Source organism: Monodelphis domestica, chromosome 8 (genome assembly GCF_027887165.1).
Source record: "Monodelphis domestica isolate mMonDom1 chromosome 8, mMonDom1.pri, whole genome shotgun sequence".
NCBI lineage: Eukaryota > Metazoa > Chordata > Mammalia > Didelphimorphia > Didelphidae > Monodelphis > Monodelphis domestica.
Genome location: NC_077234.1, coordinates 180,661,244 through 180,688,858, shown reverse-complemented (window position 1 = coordinate 180,688,858; position 27,615 = coordinate 180,661,244). Strand labels below are relative to the sequence as shown.

General features: G+C 35.2%; 1 protein-coding gene across 1 annotated transcript in view; it reads left to right on the top strand.

Annotated features, from left to right (window-relative positions):
• The window catches only part of COL4A1 (collagen type IV alpha 1 chain), a 201,568-nt gene that overhangs the window by 85,905 nt on the left and 88,048 nt on the right, over positions 1–27,615 (top strand). The window contains exons 3-8 of the mRNA XM_056807802.1: positions 23,343–23,432; positions 23,522–23,566; positions 24,850–24,894; positions 25,003–25,065; positions 26,238–26,291; positions 26,639–26,665. Coding sequence (XP_056663780.1) covers positions 23,343–23,432; positions 23,522–23,566; positions 24,850–24,894; positions 25,003–25,065; positions 26,238–26,291; positions 26,639–26,665 — 324 coding nt within the window. The remainder of the gene's footprint in view (positions 1–23,342; positions 23,433–23,521; positions 23,567–24,849; positions 24,895–25,002; positions 25,066–26,237; positions 26,292–26,638; positions 26,666–27,615) is intronic.

Sequence of the window (27,615 nt, the reverse complement as noted above, 5' to 3'; positions counted from 1 at the left end):
CTATTTCTCTAAGGTGAAGAGAAGAATAGTTTTCTCTCTACTACTTTCTCTTTCCCCTCATCCTTGTCTCCATTAAAAGGTTAACATGCCCCAGTGATTTCTGTATTAGAAAGAGATGGGAGAATAGGTGTGAATGCTCAAATACTTTTACTTCTAAAAACCCAGAGAGAAGTCATTGCATATGGAGGTTGCCTGAGGTACAACTTTAATAAAGTGTGAATAGTCAGGTCTCCTTTACCCCAGCCCTATTTAGCTAGGCCAGTTGAAAAGTAAATCTCTCAAATGTAATATGTATCACATAGCTTGGAAAGCCCAAAACACTTGATTACAAGAATATCATTTCATCAATGAGGTCTAAGACTAGCCTCATGTGCCTTGGCTATCATGGAAGAAATTATTTTGTGTAACTATGATCCTGACAAAACACTGACAGATAAGAAAATATTTCAATTTTTTCAAGTAGAGAATGTATTGTATGATTTATTTAGGATCAAAGGCTTAACATAAGACCCTGACATATGGAAACTGCAAACGACGTTTCCTGTTCTCTTCTTGGTGGAGAACAAGGAGCATTCACAATGTTTCTAGACAGCACGTAATGATGCTTGATAATTATGTAGGATGGGTGGAGAATTTCATCCTCAAAAATTATATTAACAGAACCCTCCTCCTAGTGAAGTGGTTTAACACAATGTACAGTTAAACAAAGGAAGAATTAGTCAGAGTTAATGAGGAAACCAGACAACAGTAGGGGAAGTGGTACTCCTTTGTTTATTTTTTTTTTACCTCTGGCAAAATTCTTTAATGTTTTCTAAAGGTTATACTCAAACATGAGAGTCATATAGAAAATTGCACCATTTCTCTGGTCCCAAATTGGATCAATACTAACTTATTTTCAGTTAATCTAATTCCATGATGAAATAACTCTTATTGGGTTAATTGACAACATATTCGGTAAAATTCTTCCTGCTCTAAAGTCCTTAAAATGGGGATCTGCACAGTATCAGGTCTTGAATGAACATTTCATACGTGTCTTTGAGAGCTTTATGAAAGCAGAGCAAAACTTTTTTTTAATGTTTAAGACTCAACAGTATAGTCCTATAAACTTAATATTTCCATATTGAAACCAGAAAGTCTTGACAAAAGTCCCTTTGGGACAAGTTAGTTCTTTCCATTTATTGAGTGCTTTGAGACCTTTCATGGTCTCCAGTTTGAGATAAGCTCCCAGGCCCTGCAAATATGAACTCTCTATCAGGTTAAGTACTTGGTTAAAGTTCATCTCTCCAGTGAAGGCAGAGCCTCTGATGGATGTGGATATTTATAATATTTACATCACAGAACTGGCTGAAGCACATGAAGATCAGCCATTGAATTTCTAAAACATTTTTAGCAGGAGTTTAAAGTAGCCAGCTAGCTAGTTATAGCACTTATTAAATACTGACTACATGCTAGGCACTGTGCTAAGTTGGGGCAGCTAGGTGGCACAGGGTGCCACTGGAGTCAGGAAGACTCATCTTCTTGAGTTCCAACCTGGGCTCAGACACTTCCTAGCTGTGTTATCCTGGGCATGTTACTTACTTGTTTGTCTCAGTTTCCTCATTTGCAAAATGAGCTGGATAAGGAAATGGCAAACCAATATTTTTGCAAAGAAAACACCAAATTCATGAAGTTCATGAAAATATTGAACGTGATTAAAAACTCCTCCACAACAAAGGGCTAAGTATTGGTGATAAAAGTAAAGCAAGACAATTCTTACCTCTGGGCAGCTTAAATTTGATTAGGGAAGGCACATAAAGTAGAACTAAAAGGGGATTCAAGGGGTAAAGGGAACATAGTAATAGGTGAGGAGAAATCTGAAGAGTGGGGTTTTGAGGGAGATAGATTATGGTTAGGATCCCTCCTGATATTGTATTCTTTATTGGAAAATAATCAAGACTTCAGGATCTCAGAGTAGTTTTTCCCTAGGATAGCACAGAAGTTGTTGAAGAGATAGGAGAAGTCCTGAGAGTACCTTGGGATGAAAACGGCAAGGAGAGAATACTTGAAAGCCTTTTTAAGTTTCTTCTCTGTTTCTGTATTTTGTCAGCTTTGATTCTTGGTAGTACTTGTTACTGGCCAAGTGTCTATCAGAAAACATAACAGAAATTCCTTTCTCCTGTGCATAGCCTGGTCTGGGCTACAGAAATAGCATGGGACAGCTACTTGGTGATTGAAAGTCAAACCTATAGATGGGAAATCCTCTGTTGAATTCTGGCCTCATACACTTTCTAACTTTGTGACCATGGACAAGTCATTTAATGCCCATTTTCTCTTCCTTACTTATTAACCAATATACATGATTGGTTCTAAGACAGAACATAAGAATTTTTAAAAGATACCATGGAACATAATTCCATGAGAATCTAAGAATTGTTTGTCAAGGGAAGGGAGCAGATCTTGTGTCTTTCACCAATGACTCTATTGACTTTCCTCTTCCTACTAATGGAATCAGCAAATGCTGATCATTGCAAAGGAATAGAGGCACTGGAGTGAATGCTTTCCTTTCTTCTTCCTAGATTATATGTCTCCTAAACAAGCATGAAAGAGAAGAGATATGTCTTTATTTGAAACAGAGATTTTACATATGGCTCCTTTCATCTTGACTCAGAGAACTCCACAAGCATTTGTTCATAAATCTTCACAATGTTTCTGTTATGTGGGTGGCAGTCATCATACTCTTTCCCAGATCAAGAATTTTGAACAGAGTTAGATTTGATTTTTTTAACTTTTAATTTCACATGTAGAGTTAGCTGGTAAAGGATGAGAGCCGAAGGAGCAATTCCATATATCCCTTTCCTGGACCACACACAGAGATAGGCATGGGAGTCATTTTGGACATGGTTATGACCCAACAGTTGTGTAGCTAGGTCACAGCTCAGGCAGTCCTTCCTTCCCAGGGCTCAGCCCTCTTCTTCTGTGGGGAGAACACTTAGTTCTGTACAAGACACAATGACCAGGCATCAGACCAAGAAGGCTTGCCTGCCAGAGCAGAAGTGATACATGGCTTTGGAAAAGTCCTCCAGTAGCAGAAGCTAATAATATTCTAAAATTTAACTTGTGGATTAAAAAAAAATAAAGCATAATTTCTCTTTCTCTTTTATACTGGATTACTTATCTGTATTGTGGAGCTGGACACACATATTGCTCAGCTTTTTGGGTCATGTTGTGTCTAAGAACTTGATGACATCAGATGAAGTAAGAGGTTATCTACAGATGGAATGTGGTCTACTGACTTGAACAGGGGTTGGGCATTTTTAAAGGATTCTGAAAGTCTAATATCTACAGTGTGGAGGAGGAGAACAATTATACAATGATGACTTCATGGGCTGCCTATGCATCCTTTCTTTTTAAAGTATTAGTCCTCCCTCTCATTCCTGTGATTTTCCCTCATTTCTCTTCTCCACCTTTTTCTCTTCTTTCATGATTAATCATAGTAGATTTTCTGCAGCATCATAGCTTTATGCCATTAAACAATACAGAATTTCTGCCACATACCTTTTTCCTTCTCCCTTTTAGTTTTTCTTCCTTGTTAGACAGGGTGTTGGGTTAGAAATAATATTACATTTGGAGTAAGAATATCTTTGTTTGAATAGTTCCTTGTATGTACTTAGACAAGTCACTTTATCTCTTTGGGCCCTAGTTTTTTCATTCATAAAATAAGAGGATTAGCTTAGTAACTTTTAAGGTCCAACTTTAATTTTATGATGTTGTGTCTGAGAAAGAATTAATTCAAAGCCTACCTTTGACACTGAAAAGTAATTATTGTAATTGTTCAATCATGTCTGGCTCTTCATGACCCCATTGAGGGTTTTCTTGGCAAAGACACTAGAATAGTTTGCCATTTTCTTCTTCAGTCTTCTTTGCAGATGGTGAAAATGAGGGAAAGAGGGTTATGTGATTTTCCCAAGTTCAAATAGCTAGTAAGTGTTTGAGTTTGGATTTGAACTTATATCTTCCTGATTTCAAATTCAATACTCTATCCATTGTACAATCTATTTGCTTAATGGCTGGCTGTAAGACAAGTTATATAACTTCTCTTTGGATCATTTATAGTTGGCAAATCCTTCTCTTTGATGAAGAATTAAGAAGCAAAAATGAAAATGAATAATTTTACTTTTTTTTCTTTGTAAGTTGTCTTGTCTCTTTAAGATTCTTCATTTTTTAAAATGACCTCATTTTAAATTTAAAAATAGAAACAAAACTCTATACTTTTCTTTAGTATTTTATAGACTCAGCTAATTTGGACCTTTAATATTTTTGACAATGATCATATTGGTCTATTATATACTTTGAAATTAGTCTTTCTCTATCCTGCCTTTCATCTTTTACACAGGTTTTCTTAAAAATCTAATCTCATTAGAGTTCCTTTTACAATTTTATTTACAAATATATTCAATTTGGATCACAAACACTAATTATTAACAATAACAAATACATATACAAAACAAGGAGGTAAACCATTATTCTAAATTTTCTGCCATGTATCAATACATAAGCAAATGAATGAACAAACAAGCAAAAAAGTTTTTTCCTGTTTTCTACATAGCCCTTCAGGGTAGATAAAACCTTTCTTCCAAAGTGGCATTAAGGATAATTTCTTTTTCTCTTTTTCTCTTATTAGCTTAACATTGTTGTCCTACAGTTTGGTAGCTTTTAAATCATATCCTCTTTTGAAGTCTTTGGCCATTGAGCATTTTTCTTCCTTAATTAAAAAAATATGTCTCAGGTATATATATCTGACTATGTGAAGTATCCACATCTTTGGTTTTTGGGAACAGGAAGATAACATGACCTTTTTATTCCAAGACTTGAATTACTTTTAATTTGCCAAAAGTTCTTTCCTTGTTTGTCAGATTTAATGGCAGAGAATAATTTCCTGTCACTACTGCCTCTATCTCCAATTATTAAACAAGAAACATTTATTAAATGCTTCTGGTCCAAGTGTTGGAGCTATGAATACAAAAATAGAGAATTTCTATCATCACAGAACTTACATTAGTGATTAAATGTATGAGAGAATGTTAATAAAAGTAGAAAAAATAAGTTTGGGATCTCAGAAGAGCTGTCTAATATCAGATATTCCTGGCCTGGAGAGATTATGGAGAAACTCTTCAAGTGGGTAGTAATGGCTTAATAAAAAATCATAGCAACATGAAGAAAAGGAAAGAATGATCTGGTCTTGGAAAGGCTTAATCTCATAGTGGGTCATGGGAAAAAATAGTCTGGAGAAGAAGATAAGAAAGAGGAAAAGTTCACTGAATCCTGGCATCCATTCTTGCATATTTTAGAAATACCCTAGGAATACTTGTTAAATTTTTCTTGGGGTTGAACTTACTTATCTAAAGTAGTTGGTGAGATAATTTATGTGTCATGAGTTGTGTGAATGGGATAAGATGACATTGCATTTTCATTCTCTTTCTGGCTTTCTTGGTAAAGCCTTGTGCCTGTTTGACCTAGAAATTTTGTGATTAAATGGAAAAATTTGATGTTAATACATGTATGTTCAAATAATACTCAGTTTTGTACAATTTAAAAACAAAATTATGTTATTATTCATAGTGCTGTAGTTTTCTTTTTTAATGTGCATTATCCTACTTGATATTTATAATTTTCCTATTAGATAAGTGGGATAATTCCTATTTATCCCATTTAATAGAAGAAAAACATGAGAAAGAATTTAAATTTATATGATTAATAATGTATGGAATGGGATTAGAACTAACGTCTCTTATACTATTTCATGTTGCCTCATTATTATAGTTAATGATAATTACTATATATTGGTTAATATTCCCTGAGAAATTAAACTGACTGTGATTGAAGGTTTGATGCTTATTTTCAATCAGTTCATTTGTGAATCACCTTTTGTATACTGAGCACTGCTTGGGGGAATAGGGAAGATTAAATATAAAATTTAGATGAGGTAAGTTCCTTTCTTTACAGAGTTTGCAAGTGTGGTGGGAGTGCTGTTTATGATGACAGCATTAAGCACTTTAAAATCTTTGAGTGGGCAGCAGGAACGTGGAATACAATGGGAAACAATTAATTTGGAGTTAAGGTAACATTATTCAGACCCTACCTGGCCACTTACTACCTGTGTGACTGACTTTTGGGCAAATCACTTAACCTCTCTGGGGCTCACTTCTTAAGTTTTGAAATGAAGGACTAGATGACTAATCTACCACATAGCACAGTGCTTGGCACACTGTAGGTAATAAATAAATGTTTATTCACCGAACAATTAATTAATAATCATGGTGTTCAGATTTTCTTCAACTCTATTTGGGATTTTCTTGGCAAAGATACTGACATCTTTTGCCTTTTCTTTCTCTAGCTCATTTCATTGGTGAGGAAGCTAAGACAAATATGATTATTAAGTGATTTGCTTGGTCACACAGCTAACAAGTGCCTAAGGCCAGATTTGACCTCATGAAGAGGAGTCTTCCTGATTTCAAGCCTGGCCCTCTGTCCATTGTGCCACTCAGTATAATCATTTTATAATTTATAATCATATGATCCCTTAAATGTACAAACCTTGGAAAAGGTTTAGACTATTCATTCCTATGAGAACTTTAGTTTTGAGATTTTTCTTAAAAAACCTTTTTGGGGACATATTATTATAGCACAATCCTGCACATCGCTTCCCCCAGTCACCAAGCCCTCATGCTTAGGAAAAAGAATAAAAACAAAGCCATGCATGATCAAAGAAAACAAATTCCTATATTGCTATGCCCCCCAAATATGTCATATTCTATTTAGTTTATCTCCTCTCTGTCAAAGTGTCAGGGGTGGATGATGTATCTCATCATTGGTCCTTTGGAATCTTGGATGATCACTGAATTAATCAGAGTTCTTAAGTCTTTCAAACTGTTCATTTTTACATATTGTTGTTATAGCATAAATGGTTCTTTTTTTCTGATCACTGATCTCTGAATCAGTTCATAGAATTCTTCTCAGGTTTCTTTGAAATAATCCATTTTGTCATTTTTTACTGAAAATGGTATTCTATTATATCCATAAGTTATTCAACCATTTCCATTTAGTTTGGCACCCCCTTTAGTTTTTAGTTATTTGCCATTACAAAAAGAGTTGCTATATAAAAATATTTTTGTCCACTTAGGGCCTTTTCTTCTTTTATTTATTTTTTGAGGTTAAAGGCATACTAGTGGCATTACTGGGTCAGTTTAATAACATGTTGGACAGTAGTTTCAAATTGCTTCCCAGAATGGATGGACCAATGCACAGCTTCACCAATAATTCATCAATGTGCTTATTTTCCCATCATCTCTCCAATATTTGTCATTTTTCTTTTTTTTTATCACTTTTGTCAATCTGATAAAGATGAGGTCCAACAAAGAGCTTTAAAATGTATATTTTTTAATTTTTAGTGATTTGGGCCATTTTTTTTCATGTAGTTATGGATGGCTTAGATTTCAGGGATAGCTTGAAAACTACTTATTCTTATCCATTGACAATCAGTTAACTATTGAGACTTAGTACTATAAATCTGGATCAATTCCTTTCATATTTTGGAAAAATTCATACAAGAAGCTTGATATAAAGATCCCCCCCCAGATTAACTAAATCCTCTAATTTTAGATCATTGAATTAATTTGCATGAAACATTTAAAAATTTATTTAATCAGAATGGTATATTTTATTTTCCATGATCTTCCTTATTTCTTGTTTGGTTTTCGCTTTTATATTTCTGTAGAAATATAAATTTCTATAGACAGATTTGCATGTGTCTATATTTAAAATTATAAAATTGAATTTCATTAAATATATCATATTTGCTCTATTTTAAAAAAAATCTAATGAAGCCATTAAAAAATGAGCCCATTGTCAAAATTTAGAAAAATGTATTTTATGTCTTTATGAACTTTTCTTTGGTTTGAGTTCAATTCAAATTAATTCAATTCATGTTGATAAACATTTATTAAATACCGATATGTGCCAGGCACTCTAATAAGTCCTGGGAGCACAAATAAGAAAAAAAAGACAATCCTTGCTCTCAAAGAGTATACAGTCTAGCATGAACAGTCAATTTTGGTTATGATTATTACAATGCATCATATATGGTTATTTTAAGGAATCTGCATGAAAGTAAATAATTAAGATCATGACCTCACTCTGGGTATTTTTTGATTTTTAGATGTAATAAATTTGGGGCAGGATACATGCACTTCCATTTACTTTGTCCCTTTAGAGCAGGGGTCCCCAAACTACAGCCTGTGGACCACATGTGGCCCCCTGAGGCCATTTATCCAGCCCCTATTGCACTTCCAGAAGGGGCACCTCTTTCATTGGTGGTCAGTGAGAGAAGCACTGTATGTGGCGGCACCGCAAAGCATGGCGTCGCTCATATATAGTACTAATTCAAGTGACATAATCCTTTGCCTGGTGCCTTACAAGGAGGTGCTGTGCAAAGGATTATGTGGCTGCACAATGGAAGACATCAGCATGGTGAGCGGAGATCTGAGGGAGGGGATTCTGCACTGTGTATATTGCTGCCTGGTTAGGGTTAGGGTTAGGTTTTTCTAGACCAGCCCTTCACCAGTCTGAGGGACAGTGAACTGGCCTCCTTGTAAAAAGTTTGGGGACCCCTGCTGTAGAGTAATGACATCTTTGGCTGTGCCAATTTATGGAGTGTATTGATTTACTTAAGTTGTTTTTAATAAATTAATACCTTCACAAATTTATTAGCATATCTATTTGTTTAACTTTTGTTAGTTTGGAGCTCATTGGGGCAAGGAGAAAAGCGAAAGTGTTTTAGCATAAAGCTTTGAACAGCCTTCATTATTGCTAAATATATCCTCTTCATCATCATCAAAATTCATTTGTAAAATTCCTCTTATATACTCTGTAAAAGGTAGTATTATAATAATAATGTGAATGTTTTTTAACAAGAATAACTGAATTTATACCTACAATGAGTATTATCCCTTTAAAAAAAATCTAACCTTCCTTATTAGTCAATACTATGTGTTGGTTCCAAGAAAGATGATCAGTTTGGGCTATGCAACTGGGGCTGGGAAGTGCCTGAGGTCATATTTGAACCCAAGACCCTCCTCTCTCTAGACCTGGCTCTCTATCCACTGAGCCATCTAGCTGCCCCTTTTATCCTCTTTTAGTAGTCACCTTGGGAAGCCTCATATATTTTTTTAAAAAATTAATTTATTTAGTCAATTTAGAACATTATTCCTTGGTTACAATAATTGCATTATTTCCCTCCCTCCCCTCAACCCACCCTTCTCACAGTTGACACATAATTCCACTGGGTATTACTTGTGTTCTTGATCAGAACCTATTTCCATGTTGTTGATGCTTGCACTAGGACGTTCATTGTCTACATCCCCAGCTATATCCCCTCGACCATATATTCAAGCAGTTGTTTTTCTTTGGTGTTTTTACTCCCACAGTTTTTTCTCTGAATGTGGATAGTGTTCTTTCTCATAGATCCCTCCGGGTTGTTCAGGGTCACTGCACTGCCACTAATGGAGAAGTCCATTACGTTTGATTGTACCACAGTGTATCAGTCTCTGGGTACAATGTTCGCCTGGTTCTGCTCCTCTCACTCTGCATCACTTCCTGGAGGTCATTTCAGTCTCCATGGAATTGCTCCAGTTCATTGTTTCTTTGAGCACAATAGTATTCCATCATCAACAGATAACACAATTGGTTCAGCCATTCTCCAATTGAAGGGCATCCCCTCATTTTCCAATTTTTTTGCCACCACAAAGAGCGCAGCTATGAATATTCTTGTACATGTCTTTAGCTTCATATATTTTAAGTGATTCCTAAATAGCTCAAATTCTTCCTGATTTCCTTAAAATATTCTTAAAGTGGCTTTGAAGGTATTTCCACCTTGTTCCTCCCTAAAAATTCCAAAAATATTTTATGTGAGACAACATAGTTTGAATAAACATGTATTTATATTTTCTTCTTTCAACTTCTTTCCTAGTCCCCAGTCTCATGTTAATTACTTGGAGGACAACATTAATTTGTGCCTATAAGCTGTCTGATATGCTTAATAAGTTGATTTTATTACTTTTATGATTTTAGTCATATCTATAAATGATGTTGTATATATGTGAGAGAGAAGAGAGGCAGGGGAATAGGGAGACACTGAGAGACAGAAACACAAAGATAAAAGGAGAGAGAAAGAGAAAGAAAGAAGGAAACAGAGACTGAAGGGACAGAAACAAGCAGAGTAAGACAGAGACAGAAGCAGAGACGCACTGAAGACAGACACTCAGAGACAGAGACAGAGACAGAGAAAAGTCCCTTTCTATATTGTATATTCATCAAAACTACCCTTTGAAGACAAAGAAAACTCCTGCATATTTGTGGTCTTCCCCCTTTTAGTGGCTATATGACCACAAAGCCCAATTAGTCTGCCAGTTATTATTGCTTTCCAACCTACCACTACTATGCTTTTTCCCTTGAAACTATTTTTTCAGGATTTCATTAATGTTTCTTCTTTCATCCTTGCTTATAGATTGTAATGCAATGGCTGATACTTATCTTGAAGGTGACCACTGTCCAGCTTTCTCATTGGAATTGTGTTCCCTTGCCTCTGTGCTGGAGGCTTGGTGGCCTTGAGTTGATTTTACAATAGCAAATTGTGACAATCCACGGTCTCTGCTTTCTAGGCATTTGTTTTCTTTCTGTTAGCTGTTTCACTGGCTACTTTAGCAGACAAAAGAGGTATTTGGGAGAAATAAATGATATTCTGAAATGAATTTTTTAAGTAGAATAGTTGGAAGTTCACTTTTCACATAGCTTGCTAGAACCTGGTGATAAAGAGAAATGCTATTTTATATGTCTATATACCCCAATGTCATTTGATGTAACATGGCTGGGTTAGATCTTTCCTAAGAAGGAATACATTTTAAAAAGAGCTCATTATCATGTGTTTTCCCTAAGTTTCTTTGGATTGTGGGATCATAGAACAGAAAGAGACAGTACAGATCATCTAGTTTAGGTTTTTATATCCTTCTGTGTGTCATGGAGCCTATTGGAATTCTGGGGAAGCATATAGACTGACTCATCAGAATAATGTCTTCAACTGAAGGTGAAGGAAATGCTAAATTTCAATTAGAGGTGGGCAAAAATATATTTTTTCCTCTTCAAGTTCAATTTCCTCCTGAAAACTATCTACAGACAGTTTGGCGGTCAGTGGACCTTTAGTTGTAAATGATTTAGTCTTACTACCACATTTCCCAGCTGAGAAAACTGAAGTCCAGAGGTGGGATTCAGAACGAAGTCTTCTCACTTCAAACTTGGCAAACTTCCCATCAGCCAGGTGCTTCTCCTTAGCTTAGATCCAGAATTATTATGCATTTTCTGCCTTCAATCAATAATTACTTATTAAGCACCTACTATGTTTCAGGAATTGTGCTAGGCAGAGAGAACATAAGTACAAAGAATGAAGCAATCTCTAATATCAAGTTAACAAGTTCATTTTAAAGTCTATCTTGCATATGTATGAAATGAACATGTGTAAATATATACCAAGTAGTCAAATACATGGTGTTTTAAGGGGGAGGGAATCATAACAAAACTTCTTGTGGAATATATGGCTTGAACTCCATCTTCAAGAAAGAGAGAGACTATGAAGCAGAGATAAGGAGTGAGTGCATTCAAGGCATGGGAGATGGTCAGTCAGTGCACGGGCACGGAGAGGTCAGGGAGTGTTTTAGGAGCAGAGAGGTGGATAGTTTGTGAGTGCCTTAGAGTACAAGAGGGAGAATAATGTTCAATGAGACTGGGAAGATAGTTGGAGTGAGGGCTTTCAAAGCTCAAGAGAGAAGTGTATAGTTCATCCTAGTGGCAATAGGAAGCTATTGGAATTAATGGAGTGGGGAGTCACTTGGTCATGCCTGATCTGAAGGAAAATTAGTTTGGGCAGCAGTGAGAAAGATGGGCTGGAATGGAAAGAAAAGAGGTAGAGGAATTGCTTCTAAAAGTTTAAACAGGAGAAGAATTTAAATTGCAACTCAGGTAAACAAAAATAAGCTGCAGAAACACGAAGGATTTTAGTTTGCCTTAAAGGAGATTCATTTGTCTGACTTTGAGGTTTGTTTAACAACATGTTATACATGTAGTTATTGTGGTAACTCGTGGTATTCCATTTTTTCCTAAAATATGATTTTTACCCGAAAGCTATGAAATTGAATAAATGATTGGCTTCTCTTACAATTTCAGATTTCTAATAATGTGTTTAAAAAAGGATAGATTGTAAGCCAGGCCCCTTAAATGGGAAGTCTTGGGTTCAAATGTGACCTCAGACACTTTCTAATTGTGTGACCCTAGGGAAATCACTTAATCCCTATTGCCTACCCCTTCCCAGCCTTTTGCCTTAGAGCCAATACACAGTATTGATCCTAAGATGGAAAGTAAGGGTTAAAAATAAAGATGCCCCTTATGTAGTGATTTTTGTTTTAATTTAAAGGCAAATTATTGGACTACTCTGATGTCAAATACCAAAGTATTTATTTATTAGTTTAAAAATTTTCTATGTATACATTTTCTTTTTTGAAGAATTATGGGAGCATCTTTCGCACCCTGAAATCAGTTAGTAGACATTTTTTAAGACCTAATGTGTTCCAGATACCAATAAGAATAGGAAGTAACAAAAACTAAATTTTAAGAAGTCACAGTTCTCAAGAAGCTTGCATTACAGACATTGCCAAATTATTAATTAGTAGATCCCTAGAGAGGAGACAACCAGTAACAGAAAGATTTGGGTTACTGGTTGTATGTGTTGTATTTTTTAGTCTAATTAAAATTCTTACTGTAGAGAAGGTTCTTTTAAATTTGCTCCGTATGGTTTCTCAAAGGCACTTCCAATCAACCCAGCCTAATTTGCACTTACATTGAATGCTTTAAAGAAAAAAGAAATCATGGCTTAATATCCCAGTAGTTGATTTTAGCTTTGTCATTTAAAATCCATAGACCCATACTTCCTCCTGGTGGTGAGAAACATATTGCAGCCCACCTAAAGGTGAGTTAGTAAAACCACCACTTGGGAGAAAACTTCTGGTTCTTGAGATAAATGTAAAGATAATGACACACAACAATCATACAACACTTTATAATTTAAAGAGCATTTCCATACACATTAGCTAATTTGATCCTTCTACTAACCCATTTAATAGGCAAGGCACATATTACCTGCATTTCTAGAATGGAAATCTAAGCTCAGTAAGACTATGACTTGCCCAGCATCACAGAGTGGTTCTATGCTTGACCCTACATTAGAATTTGAGTCTTCTACCTTCTGGCTTAGTGTTTTTTGACCAGCATATCAAGTGGGCACCCAAAACTTTTGTTTTGATCTTTCCTAGAATAAAAAGGAAGTACATTTTTCCCCCAGGTTTAGTAAATCTGGTCTTAACTTTTTGTGTGTGTGCCTTTCTGGCAATCTGGACTCCTTCTCAGAATCATGTTTTTAAATTATAAAAATAACAATTATAAAGGAAACTAATTATATTGAAATTTGTTACTAGATTTTTAAAAATTCAAGTTAGAAACCCATATTTTCTAAATGTTATTTAGGTATATTCCCTCTCTAACCATCCCTCCCATTATATGGCAGAGGAGCTTGGAATACATTAAGAGAATGATCCAAATGGATGGAGTATCATGGGATATGGGAGATTAAGCAGGAAGGATATGGGCCAGATCTTGGATGGGAATGAGGTTGGGATGTGGGGATTTGTGGTAGGAGTCTACTAGGCTTTTATAGGGAAAAATGGACCAGCTTGAGTTTTATGTAGTATAAACCATTTGAACCCAGAAGTTCAAAGGTGAATGTGTTAATAATCTGTGAGAGCAGAGCACAAAAGTACAAAGTATTTCCCACAGTAAAAAGCAAAGTTAGCTATTTAGTTGGAGATTGATACTAAAACAAAAATAAGCTATAAATTAAAGATTAACAGCCCATGCAATACTTATACACAGGCTCTTCATAGGGAAATGAATGCTTGCCTAAAATATCATCATAATATTTTTCTTGTTATTAAACTGGGGGTATGTGTGCAGCTGAGTACTTCAGGGAATGAATTCTAGATATTTATCCAGCAAAATCTTTGAGGCAAATTTTGCCACTTGATAAAATGTGAATTGATGAAGAATCATTATAGGGTAGAGTTGGCCTCCCTAAAAAGAAAATGAGAGGAAACAGAACAATTTTTTTCTCTAAAAACTCTTTATTACCTTATGTGTTTTCATTTCACAGACTCACTAACCACACTGGCTCTGATTAGGGAAATCCAGACCTTTGACAGAAAGCAAAGACCCTTTAAATACCTAAGACATTTGGCTGCCAACAATTTGTTACCATTAATGTTTATAATTTAGAGAAAGTGTTTACTGAATTGGTGGAGTTGATACTTTGTTTGCTTTTAGACCATTTGGTGGGGAGCAACATTTGTAGATTGTTTATATTAAAGGAGAATATAATGTTCCATCTAATTATTCTTTGGCTGAAGGGACAGTCCCTTTTTCTTTACTTGGGAAAATTCTTTGAAGAGATTTCTATTAATTTCTCCCTAATCAGTAGAATGTGAAATTGACTTCTATGGAGTGAGAAGATAGTTATCTGTTTTCTTTCCTCACAGATATGAATCAGTTAAGAAGGTATCTTTCCCCTCCAGTACCTAATATGCATCCTTTAGTTCTTAATCTAGTTATAATATTTCATTTTAGTGGAAATTATCATTTCTGTATCATAAGTCTGATAGTGTAGATTTGGTGATAAAGGGCTGGTCTTGGAGACAGCAAGGTGTGAGTTCAAGTCTTGTCTCAGATATACTGGCTGTGCAAGTCATTTAACCTCTAAATGTACTCAGTAGATTTCTAAAACTCTGATGTATTGCCTCTGTCACAGTAGAGTGTTTCTACACTGAAATTTCTTAGTACTAATGAAATAATACGTTTCAATTAAAAAGAAAGAAGGGAAAAAACCCTGAAACTCTCCTTTCCCCTAAACAAAAATCAAATAGTCTAGAAATGTGCTTAAATACATTTTACCCCAATATAGTGTGATATTTGAAGTTTTCCTTAATACTATTGTATTCTGTGTCTTAGAGACCTGTAGAAATGTTTGTGCTGGCAGGTTATTCTTTCTACAGAGATTTCAAGGCTGAGGATACATCAGTGGGGGGAAGAACAGTAACCAATGAAAGGGTTCTTGTCAAAGTTTCTTTAATGATCTAGGCATCAATTGTAGTTATTCTCAAAAATCCTCCAACTGAAAGTACATTAGATCAGTTGTGACTATGAAAGAGAGATGGATCTTTATTCTCTAGAGTCTAGTCCCATGTGTGCATCGATAAGAATTTTACACAAGGGAATTCTAGACTAAAGTGATGCTGGGGTACCTAACCTCTCTAGATCTCAGTTTTTTTCAGATGTAAAATTAGGGGGTTGTGCTTTTAAAAAGTCTACAGGGCAAGATCTCATCTAATTCTAGAATTTTACAATTCTGACAGTACTATCCTATCTTATAACTGAAGACCTTTCCCCCCCACCCCCTTCGAATAGAGGACATAGGAAGAGATCAAAATGTCTGAAGAAAGTAAAAAAGAGTAATGCTTATCTAATTGGATTATAGTGTCTCTTGATTCAGGATAGTCCCTGTATCTGGGAATCAACAGGTTGAGTTCAGAAAACATCCATTGACCACAGCAGTAAGAAAAATGCTTCATCTTCTCCACTTTGCATTTATAAAGGTACTAAAGTTTCTCAATATCAGGCAACATTTCTTTAAACTCTTTTTAGGTTTTGTTGTAAGACAAGTTTCCTAGACCTCATAGATTAGATACATTGGGGGTTTGTGTCAGTAAAAAAGTAAGACCTCCCAATATTCATTTCTCTAGTTAAATATTAGTCATTAGAGAAATTATAAAGGGGCACAGTGAATGAAGGAGGATCTGTGATAGTGCTTTTTGAGTTCATATCCTTCCTCCATTCTCTTAAAAATTATGAATAGTAGGAAAATAACAACAAAGGTGATATTGTACAACAGGTATCTGATAAAGAAGACCATTATTTGCCATTAAACTACATCCTTTGGATGAGAATATAAATTCAATTGTTTTAAAAGGAGAGGAGGCAAAAGAAAGTTACTACTTTTGTCCTCAGAAAATTAGATAGGATAATTGGAATGTTCTGTCACATTCCATAAGAATGGTCAGTTATACTTCTCTTTTCCTCTTGGGTAATACCACTATTTTTGTTCTAATGTCAAACAGAATGGCATGAAGACTACTCCCAGTGAGTCCCAGTCACAAAACTTTTCCATGAACTTGTGACATTAATCAGAGTCTTCCTACAGTTTTCCCAGCAACATCAGCATTCAGGAAATGGCCTTGCAGATGGCTGGCTATCATTGGACTCATGGAATTAGACTTGTGAAATTTTTGGCTGAGTGTTTCAGTCACCCCATTGACTACATCCCTTCATTTTAACTACTTCCCTCATGGTTGGATAACTCTTCTGCTCTGCTTCCAAATCTTAGTGCTTCCATTCCTGAAATGATTTGGGCCCTTACTTCTTAGTAATTTTCCTCTTAGGACTCAAGAAGATTAACATAAATAGCAATTCAGATCTCCTGCTCCCTTCTCTTAAAGGTAGCCCTAACCACATATAGAAAACAGTTCTTGGGATCCACAGATGATGCGATCCATAGAATGAAATAATCATGGAAGTGCAGCAACTATGTCATTTACCAGGTTCAAATCCCTTGATTTACTATATGTGAAAACTTTATGTCCATCTTAAGACAATCCTAAGAAATGAAATAGATTATTATAATTAACCAGTTCATCTTTGCTAGACATCCATTCAATTCAGCAAATAATAAGCAAGTTTTACAAAATACTTTAAGGTTTGTAAATGCCTTACATGCATTATCTCATTTGATTCTCCAATCAATGCTATTGGCATTGCTATATAGGTGTTAATTCTCCTATTCATCAGATTAGGAAACTCAATATGAGAAAGGCTAAAGAATTTTCCCATTCATTATTTGAGGTGACTTTCTAACCCAGATCATTCTGTCTCCATTCTCCATGATGGCATGCTGCCTCTGGCTTGGCATTTGACTTTTACTAAATCCTTAAAGATTTGTACACTTTTATGGTAAGTGCTAGAAATACCAAGAATAGTAATTCTCCTGTATTTCAGCATCCTCTTGCATACTTTGTAACTTGATCCCCACAAAGAGTCAGGTAGTACTAATATTTTACCTTCAACTTTATAAGTGAGAAAATTGAGTCTTGGAGAATTCAAATGGTGTGACCAGCATCACAGGGCTGGTAAATGACCATATTGATAAGCATGCTATTTTAAAGCTAATTAATGATCCCCTTCTAAGTTGTCGGGACAAGCATTACAATATTTTCTGACTATAGTTTGCATGGTTGTTAGGGCATTTTTGGAGGGCTGGCAACTACATTAGTTAAGCCATCAGAAGATACTTCAAACTACTTCTATTCAAAGGGGCTTTATTTCATTTTGAATCACTGACTTAGGGCTATCTGCTCTTACTGATCTCTTGTTTCATGAAGTGACTTCTCTTGCTATTCACACCTTTACCATCTTCTTAATATTTGTTTTGTCTCCTAGACCAGAATCCAAGTCAGAGGCCTTAGTCTTTCTTACTGCATATGGAGACTCCCATTTTAGAGTACTTGCTGCCCTGATTCCTTGAGGCTATGGACACTTACTAATGTAGGCTTGGCCCTACACAAACCTTTCGCTTCATTTCCTGACCATCTTCTTGCCAGCTACTAGGTTGCTGAACTCATGCCCTCGATGCCTTCCCCAAACCCCTTTCTAGTTCTAGGGCTGTAATTAAATGAACTCATGTTATTGCTTCTGGAAAGGTTTATGTCAGTCTATTCTCTGTGATTCCTTCCACTGTCTATAGCTTTCCAAAACAAAATGCCCCCACCTCTAGATATTGGTTTTCTCAATTGGTAGCTCCTACTTATATCCTAAGACTTAGCTCAGTTTAATTGGCATGTAGCAAGTGCATAATAAATGTTTTCATTCATTCATTTCAAAGGAAAGAAAAATAATTGTACTTTTTTGGAGTTTGCACTTTCCACTTCACATGAATTCATTTTTTGGTAATATATGCTTGCTTCTGGCTACATATTGAGCAAAACTTTGCAGTCATCCCAAGCATGAAACTCTATTTCATGCCTAATTTAGAAAAGCTAGTATCAGTGCTGAGGTCATTTTCTATAGCCCCATTCTTTAATGTTTCCCCTAAAGATGATAGATTTTTTATTCCTTCCTAGTCCTACCCCCCAACCCATGTTCTGAATTTCTTCATGGGAGATATTACCAAGTTACTTCTGTTCTGAAGACACATGAACTCCCTATTTGGATCATTAGACACCTGGCAATGCATTGCACAAAATGTTCTGAGCATTTTCTGTAACATTAAAAAATGTCCTCTTTCAGCTTGTATCATTGACAAGCAATGTTCAGAGTTTATAGTTCAACCGCACATGAAGTACACGGTCAACATGTTCTTTTGGACCCTATGTTTCCGTTTTAAAGATGCTGAAAGGAGTCTTTATCCCATTGATGTTAACTTATGAACAGTTGGAGTTGAAATATAGCAGAAGCTAACTCGTTTATTGCATTCTTGTCTTTTTACAGCTGGCTGTACATTATGGACTTACACTTACTGCATGTATATAATCCTTGAACAATATGTCCAGCCCTTTGCTTTTTTGTACATCATCACTCAGGACTTAAAGAAGTCTTTGGGGAAAATAATTGGGACAGTGTAATTACATGCAGTATTTGCCAGCTTATTGTATAGTTGTGTGAATGCTTATCCTGTCTTTACTTCTAGCTCTAGTTCCCATGATAAATTTGGACAGGGAACTAGATATTGGATTATTCATGTGGGCTTTTGTCTGAACAAATGACTTGGGAAATTAGGAAAAAAATATGTAGGGAGGGGTAGAGAGTTATGCAGGCTGAGTAGTCACTTCCTTTTAGCTACTTAATTTCAAAACTCTTGGGACATACAGATTTCTTGCATTCTCTAATGACATTTGGGAAAGAATGTGTTCCTGTGGTTAATTGTGGGACTGGGAATTCAGATTCCTAGACCCAATTCCCAAGGACACTTCTAGGTCAGAAGGGAGGGGATAAGTGGCAGGTCAGTTTAACTTCTGTCTTAATTTCCATGTCTGTAAAATGGACATAAAAGGGATGCTACCTCAGATGGGTTTAATCTTGGCATGATGTTTAATCTTCCCTTGGGAACTGGTGTGGTTTAGTGACCTAGAAAAAACATTGACTGGGGCATGATAAGACTTTTAAAAAAAATTCTTGGCATTGGTGCTGACTCAGTGAGAATCTTTTGCCAAGTCATTTAATTTTGCTCACTGCTTCAGACATTCCTTATGTTTAAATGAGAATGATAAGATTTGATCCGAATCTATGTCATAAGGCTGTTTTTGGCAATAAGTGCCAAATATTTCTTCCAACATATAATGCATTTTTGCTCCAAAGTGATCTCTTTTATATAATAATTACAAATACCATATGGAAAATAATTATGGCAGCTCAAAGTGCTCCATGGCTTCTTTCCTTCACTTGGTTAACCCTTTGTAAGTACTAATTAATTGTGTGAACATTTCTTTCAGGTAGACTTTCCAGTATTTGAACAACAGATTCCTATTTATTGTTTATAGTTGGCAGATATTATTTCAATGTTAAATCTACCTCTGTCCCCTCAGTTTGCTCCTATTTTTGTTTTTTAGGGGGAGGAAGGAGTCAAAGGAAGAACATGTATAAAAGCCATGTATTCGAATCTCCATTTCTGTTCTTAATTAAGTGCTAGGTAGATTATGAATGGCTTTCTTTTCCTATATACCACAAGGTCATAAAGGCAAGGATTCTAACACAGGATCAAATCCTGTTCTGAGCATAGTCGCATCTGGTCCTTCTTGTAGAAGCCCTTGATACTGTTGTTGCAAAAATGAGGCCAAAGTGCAGACTTTCATTTTCTTTAATGCATTTGCCATTGAGTTGTATCCTCTAGAGTTTAAAGTAATTTCTTCCTCATTCATTCAAATGCTGTTTATGGAATTCTGATTTAAGTTTCCAAGCAAATGGGGAGAATAATCGATGGTACTGTCATGCTATAGTTGCAATTTAGACCCACAGAGTCATTCAGGAAAGAAGGTTAGGTTTTTACCAGTTGGTTCATTATCTAGGCTGCTAAAATGTTTTGGAAATGGAGCTGATATTTTCAGTTTTTGATGGATTATTATTTGAATCTACACAAACTTGATTTTTTAAAAAATGAGTTTTCTAGTGACTCTGGGTAGTTTTCTGTTTTGAAGAAAATTCTGTTCTGAAGTATATCTTGCCTTTTTTCTCTAATGCTAATTAATAGGAGCTGAGAAAAAAGTGATATAAATTTAAATCATAGGATAAAAGGATTGAGATGGAAGGTTGACTGATCAAAGATACTTTTTGAGACTCTTATTGCCCTTATATTACATTTGAGGAAACTGAATCCCAGAAAAGTAAAATGTCCAAAGTAGTAATGCCAGACAGGCAGCTAGGTGGTAGAGTGGATAGAGTGCTGGGCCTGGAGTCAGGAAGACTTTACTTCCTGAGTTCAAATATAGGTGCAGTCACTGTGTGTGAACTCAGGCAAGTTACTTACCCCTTTTTTGCCTCAGTTTCTTCATCTGTAAAATGAACTGGAGAAGGAAATGGCAAAACTACTTTAGTATCTTTACTAAGAAAACCCCAATTATGGTCACAAAGAGTTTGACATGACTGAAAAAATGACTAAACAAGTAAGTGCTAATATTTGGTCACAGATTGACTCCAATTCCATACTTTGTGGTGTACTATATTGCCTAGTTATTGTTGTTCAGTTGTTTTCAGTTGTGTCTGCTTCCTCATGATCCCATTTGGGGTTTTTTTGGAAAAGATTCTGGAATGATCTGCCATTTTCTTCCACAACTCATTTTATAGATGAGGGACTAAGCCAAACAGAGTTATATGACTTGCCTAAGGGTCACACATATATTAGTATTTTAGGCCATTTTAGCACCCAGGGAGATGAAATCTTCCTAATTCTAAGTCCTGCACTCTGTCTACTGTGCCATCGTGCTGTCTCACACTGCCTAAAAAGGATCTAAAAAAGTCATCAATGAACCAACAAACATTTATTAAGGACTTATGTACTGTACCAGATGCTAGAGATATAGACAACAAATAGATGTAAAAACTGAAATAATTCCATTCTCAAGTAGTTTACTCATATTCAATCAAGTGGCCCCTCCTCACTTTAGAGATGAGGAAAATCAGTCCTAGAGAAGTTAGGTGATTTGCCCAAGACTGCATAGATAATGAGTAGCAGTGCTAAGATATAAAACCATGTCCTCTGCTTTTCCCTTTTTTGGATAATTGAAATACTAATGTTTTATATGACAAGCCTTTTAAAGTATTTTATTATTTTTAATTTCATGTAAAAACAATTTTATATTAATTTTAAAAAGTTTTTAGTTCCAAATTATCTCCCTCTCTCCCCTCCTTCCTCACTGAGAAGAAAAGCAACTTGATTTAGATTATACATGTACAGTCACACAAAACACATTTCTTAATTAGATATGTTGTAAAAGAAAAAACAGATAAAATAATAAAACAATTGAAAAAATAAAGTTAAAAAAGTTTGCTTAGATCTGTATTCCATATTCCCATATCTGACAAGTCTTTGTTGTAGTATTACTTTAGTGTTCTTGCCCTTTTAGGAATTTAAAGGCACAAGATTCTAGATCAAGAAAGGACCTGAATATCTTCTTATCTAATCTCTGTGAGATGCTGAGGGACTTACCCAAAGACACATAGCCAATACATTCAGGTCTCGCACCAGTGTCTTCTAACTATAAATCAAGAGATTTCCCCCCTAAACCATAGGGTTTTCTACTGACCAGTTAAAATGTGGTCATCTTCCTAAAGTAATAGTTGACCTGTTCCATATCCTTCAGTGAAGTCAGACTCCATAATACACCACAGGTTTGTTTTTTCAGCTTTATCTCCCACTGTTTTCCAGCATGTCACTCTTCTCTTCATTTAGCTTTGTCTTCTCTGTTCAATGCCTTTCAGATTTATTCTAGCCTTTTATTGTCTAATTGTTTCAGTTATGTCTGACTCTTTGGGACCCCATTTAGTGTCACTTCTGTGACTTTTTGTGAGATCCCATTAGGCAAAGATATTCAAGTGGTTTTTCATTTTCTTCTCCAGCTTATTTTGTAGATGGTAAACTGAGAAAAACAAAGTTAAGTGACTTGCCCAGGGTCACCCAGCTAATAAGTATCTGAGACCAGATTTGAACTCATGAAGATGAGTCTCCCTGATTCCAAGCCCATATTCTATCCAATGTACCACCTAGCTGCTGCTTTAGCTCCTATTTCCTTGTTTATGCTGTGTCCCTCACCTGGAATGTCCTGCTTTCTCCTTAGCCATTCTTAGTTCCAGGTCCTAAGCCATCCACCAAGTCAGTTTACTTTGACTTCTATTCCTTCTGGTATATAGAATATAGTTGTTTATTGTCTCCATCCTTGGTTCATACACTTAGCCATATAATGTCCCATGTCATTTAGTTGTCTTATGTGAGCTATATTGTATTAGGAGCTAAATTATAAAATTCTTAGGGCAAAGCCATGTGTATATTATGTGCCTGTGTATAACCCACATTTTCTAGCATGGTGCTACCTACTTGTTAAGCACCACACAGAAAAATTAGTAGTACACAGTTAGTACTTTAGTGGCAAAAAATTCTAATCCAAAGTTCTAACCACACTGTTGATTGCATAGTAACTTCCTATTGGCTTACCTAATTACCAAGGGATAATTAGAGGCAAAGGAAAGAATAAAAGAGGCCTTCACACAAAATCTTGTGTGACTAAACCATGTTACAATTGATTACACACACACACACACACACACACACACACACACACACACACACACGCCACAACATACACATATTTCATTCATTAATTTGTTCAGGAAAGATTTATTAAATACCAACTCTGTAGATGAACCACACTAGAAGTTGTGGGACACACAATCCTTACCCCATAGGAATGTACAATATATTAAACAGAAACAACTTCAGAACAGCAGCACTGCCTTCAACTTTCTGCATTTTTAAGGATATTGGAAAAGAAACATTTGAGGGAAAACTTGTTCCAATAAGCATTTTGCATATCACAGACTTGCATTTTTTAATTTTTCAGGGTGAACGAGGTTTTCCAGGATTACAAGGTGTCATTGGGTTTCCTGGAATGCAGGGTCCTGAAGGTCCACATGGGCCTCCTGGAAATAAGGTAGGATCGATTGATTAACAGTTGGGTTCTAAGATATTCTCAATTCTTGGCATTATGAACATTGATAATGCAATTTCACTTTCTTACAGGGAGATGCTGGAGAACCAGGACTACCAGGAACTAAAGGAACAAGAGTGAGTATAATAGTCACTTAAATTTTGTTGGTTACTATGTAATGAGTATGATAAGGGCAAAGCTTTAAGTGGGATACAGAAATACATCATGCCAGGCCTCTTTAAAAAAAAAAAAACTACATTGCACAACCTCCAGTCTCTGAGTGAGCACTCTTCTTTCATTTCCTCCCATTTGCTGCTTTTTCTTCTTCTTTCTCCTTTGTTCAAAACTGTTTCAGACATATCTGACTCTTTATGACCCCATTTGGGGTTTTCTTGACAAAGCTCAAATCAGGCATTGATTTGAGGAGTAGTTATTAAGGCTAATGTTGGCATTGATGGTAGGGATGCTTTCTAAACTTACCCACAATTTCATAGTAAGTAGCACTTTGAAAGTCCTTGTTTCTACTTCAGTAATTTAGTACATTCATTTTTCCTCACTTTTCTCCAATTTTTCTCTTTCTCAAATATTTCTTTTGAACAAATCTTGATTTTGACTTTGGAAGATAAAGTTAGAAGATGAAATTAGAGGTTTCTCATAAATTATGTAGTTATGAGTATATATCATTAAAATTAAGAATCATTTTCAAAGATAAAGAAGCTATTCCTTTAAAATTTTTCCTGATACTTGAATCCTATGGGAGAGGAAAGTCAAAAATTTTAGGAATTTTTCAAAATAATGAAGCACTTGAGACAAATGGCTATATATCTCATTTGTATATGTGTGTGTATGTGGGAATTAAAATAACAGGATTATATAAGATATTATCTACAAAATTTTAGGGTTATACTTTATTTATTTGATAGTAGTTATATGGAGACAGAGCTCTTGAAGTATTCAGAACAAATTCCCTGTAAGGTATTAAAATCAATACTATATTCTGAATAAAAATTTTCTATTTTACTTCTGAAAGGGAACACATCACCTCTTGATTATCTTTGATATTACTCAGGGATAAATTTCTAGTTTTGATACAATTGTCATCTTTATGGATCTTTAGTGTGAATTACACTTATATTTTTGATTAGACATTACAAATGAGTAAAAGTCCAAAGTTCTCTACATATGCATGAAAATGTTATTTTATGTATTTGGCAAACACAAATAATCTATCTTGTTGGTTGGGGGAATGTCCCTATACTCCATAACAGTTTTCATTTTGCTCAGATGGATGATGGGGAATATAGGCAATCCATATTTAAAACATCAGGAGGACCTGATATAGAGGCATTTTGAACAAAGTGGAGTGAAGATATTGTTGCTGTAAACTATTTTAATTCTCTTCTTTTTTTCTTACTTATAGGGGCCACCAGGCTCGTCTGGCTACCCTGGAAACCCAGGACTTCCTGTATGTATATGAGCTAAATATTAAATTATTTTGAAAACTTTTCTGTTGTACAGTTATGCCATTATCAGGTGAGTATTGTTGCTTACTTTTTTACTTTGTTAATTGTAGGGTATCCCAGGCCAAGATGGTCCACCTGGTCCTCCTGGTATCCCAGGATGCAATGGAACAAAGGTAAGTTTGGGCCTGGAGCCAAAGTTTTCTCTTTTCCTGAAAGTTTAAGAGTGTGTGTGTGTGTGTGTGTGTGTGTGTGTGTGTGTGTGTGTGTGTGTGTGTGTGTGTGTGTGTGTAAGAGAGAGAAAGAGAAAATGAGAAGAAAGAGGGAAAGAAAGAAAGAAAGAAAGAAGGAAAGAAAGAAAAAAAAGAAAGAAATAGATCCTATTGTGTAATAGATAAATCAATGGATAGTCAGTCTTCAAGTATCACCTGGGTTCAAGTTGAACCTCCAACATACTGGCTATGTGTGATATTGAGGAACTCAGTTAAACTGAGTGTCCTAGACAATTTTCTTAAGATTCTGCATTGCATAGCAGGTGCCGATTATTATGGGCAAAGGGGTTTTCTTCACTAGTGGTCCTTTATACTAATGAAGTCACAGATATAGGCATAAAATAATTTAGCAAGCACATTTTCTATGTTCTTGAAAGTCAGCTTAACTGTTAATAAATAATAAATCAGGGGTATTCACAGAAATTTTATTTGTCAGAGAAGGATTCAACTCATTGAATTTTAGAAATGTAGTACTATAAGGATCTGCCATAGAAATCATCTGTTCTAATTCTTAATTTTATAGATAAGGAAAATAAGCCACAGAGAAATAAAATTTTTCCCAAGATTATCCAGCAAATCACTGATAAAATTGAGAATAGAGACCAGATCAGATATCCTCTTGAATGCTATTTGCTATACCAAATTACCTTTCTTTAGATATTTTATTCATTGAAGAACTCGAATTTCTTTTCTAGGAAGTGTTTAATCATTCTACAGAATTTCACTGTGAAGTATCTTTTTAAGCACCAGCTTTCCTACCCAAATCAGTCATTAAATTATACAAGATACCCTGCTGTGTATTCCCTGCCATGGTGTTGATAACACTATCATTCATATATTTTATCTCATGAAAAATCCTCTTACAAACTTAATAGGAACAAGACTAGGAAATAGCACTTTATCTTTAGAAAAGGATTAAATCCAAGCAAAGATATATTTTAAGCACTAGTGGAGTTTTCCTAAGCAGTTTTAACTTGTAGAAATGAATCTAGAATGCTTTTATATTGCCATTCCCTTTATCAGGAAATGATAAGATAATATACTCAGAGTTAAGAACATGTCTCTGTTCTTTTTAGGGGGATAGAGGTCCAGCAGGTTCTCCTGGCTTGCCTGGATTTTCTGGAATAGCAGTAAGTAAAACATTATTATTTTTTAAATAATATTTTATTTTTCCCCATTACATTTAAAACCAATTTTTTAACATTCATTTTTCTTAAATTTTGAATTCCAAAATCTTGCCTTTCTTCTGACCCTCCTTTTTCTCAGTTCTTCCCTACCCTACCCCCTTCCTGAGTTGGTAAGCATTCTAACATTTTTTAATGAAATATTATTTCTTTGATCATTCTTCATCTCTTGGCACTTCCAATTCTCTATTTGTCCCTTCTCCCTATCTCTGCCCCATTAGTCAACATAGTGTGATATTGATAATGCTTTTTTTTAAAAAAATAAATACTAACATTAAACATTTCTTTTCTAGGGTCCCCCCGGATTGCCAGGAATGAAGGTATATAGTAGCTAATGTATTAATTATAAGTGGCTTGATTAAATGATTTTATTTAATGTTTAATTTGAAACAGTTCTAATTGAGTAAATATATATTCAGTATAATTTCCCACAAAATAAGATACATTAATGATAATGAACAAATATTTTCTGTTGTTTGGGATGTATCAAGATTCTGTATTAGGAATGAAAGTAATTGTAATCTTTTAAGTGATAAAGATTAAGTCCATTGGAGATTTATCATTTTCCTATATGATATGAATGTGTAATTTTTAATCTTAAAAAGACTAGAATTATTTTATTTATTGACTAAATATTCCTTAATACACTCACTTAAAATGCCATTGTCTTTCCCATTCCCTATCTAAAATGTAGATTAGTTTCCACCATGAATTCAATAATAATTTTGAGACCAAATGTAATTAAATGATGAACATTTGATGCCATAGTACTTTGTATTCAAGAATCTAATCATCATGTTTCCAATCATAGTCTAGTATCAGTTATTATGATGTAGTAGAACATCCATGATTTTACAAATCTACCAATTAACCACTGAGCAAGCATTTGTTAAGAGTTTACCCTAGGTAAGCTCTGTATGCCTGTGGTACATGCCACAATGCAGCGACACCTTCTCATTCTGTGTGTTTTTTTGCTCTGGATCTTCCCACAAATCCTTCATGGAGGAGATTTGGACAATAACTGAAGCTCTTCCTCCAGTGATTTTTATATTTCATTACTAGTGTAGCATCCAGGCTGACAATGGTCTTGCTAAGTGACAAGACCACCTAGTATTAGTCATTTTCCTTTCCTTCACATCCAGGAGGGCATTAGTAACATACCCTCCACAGCACAAGAGAGTAGAATAATTGCCTTTATTTCTTATAACCTTTTGTGCTTAGCTTTACCAGACAATGATTTCACACTTATTAGCAGATATTTCAAACTGTA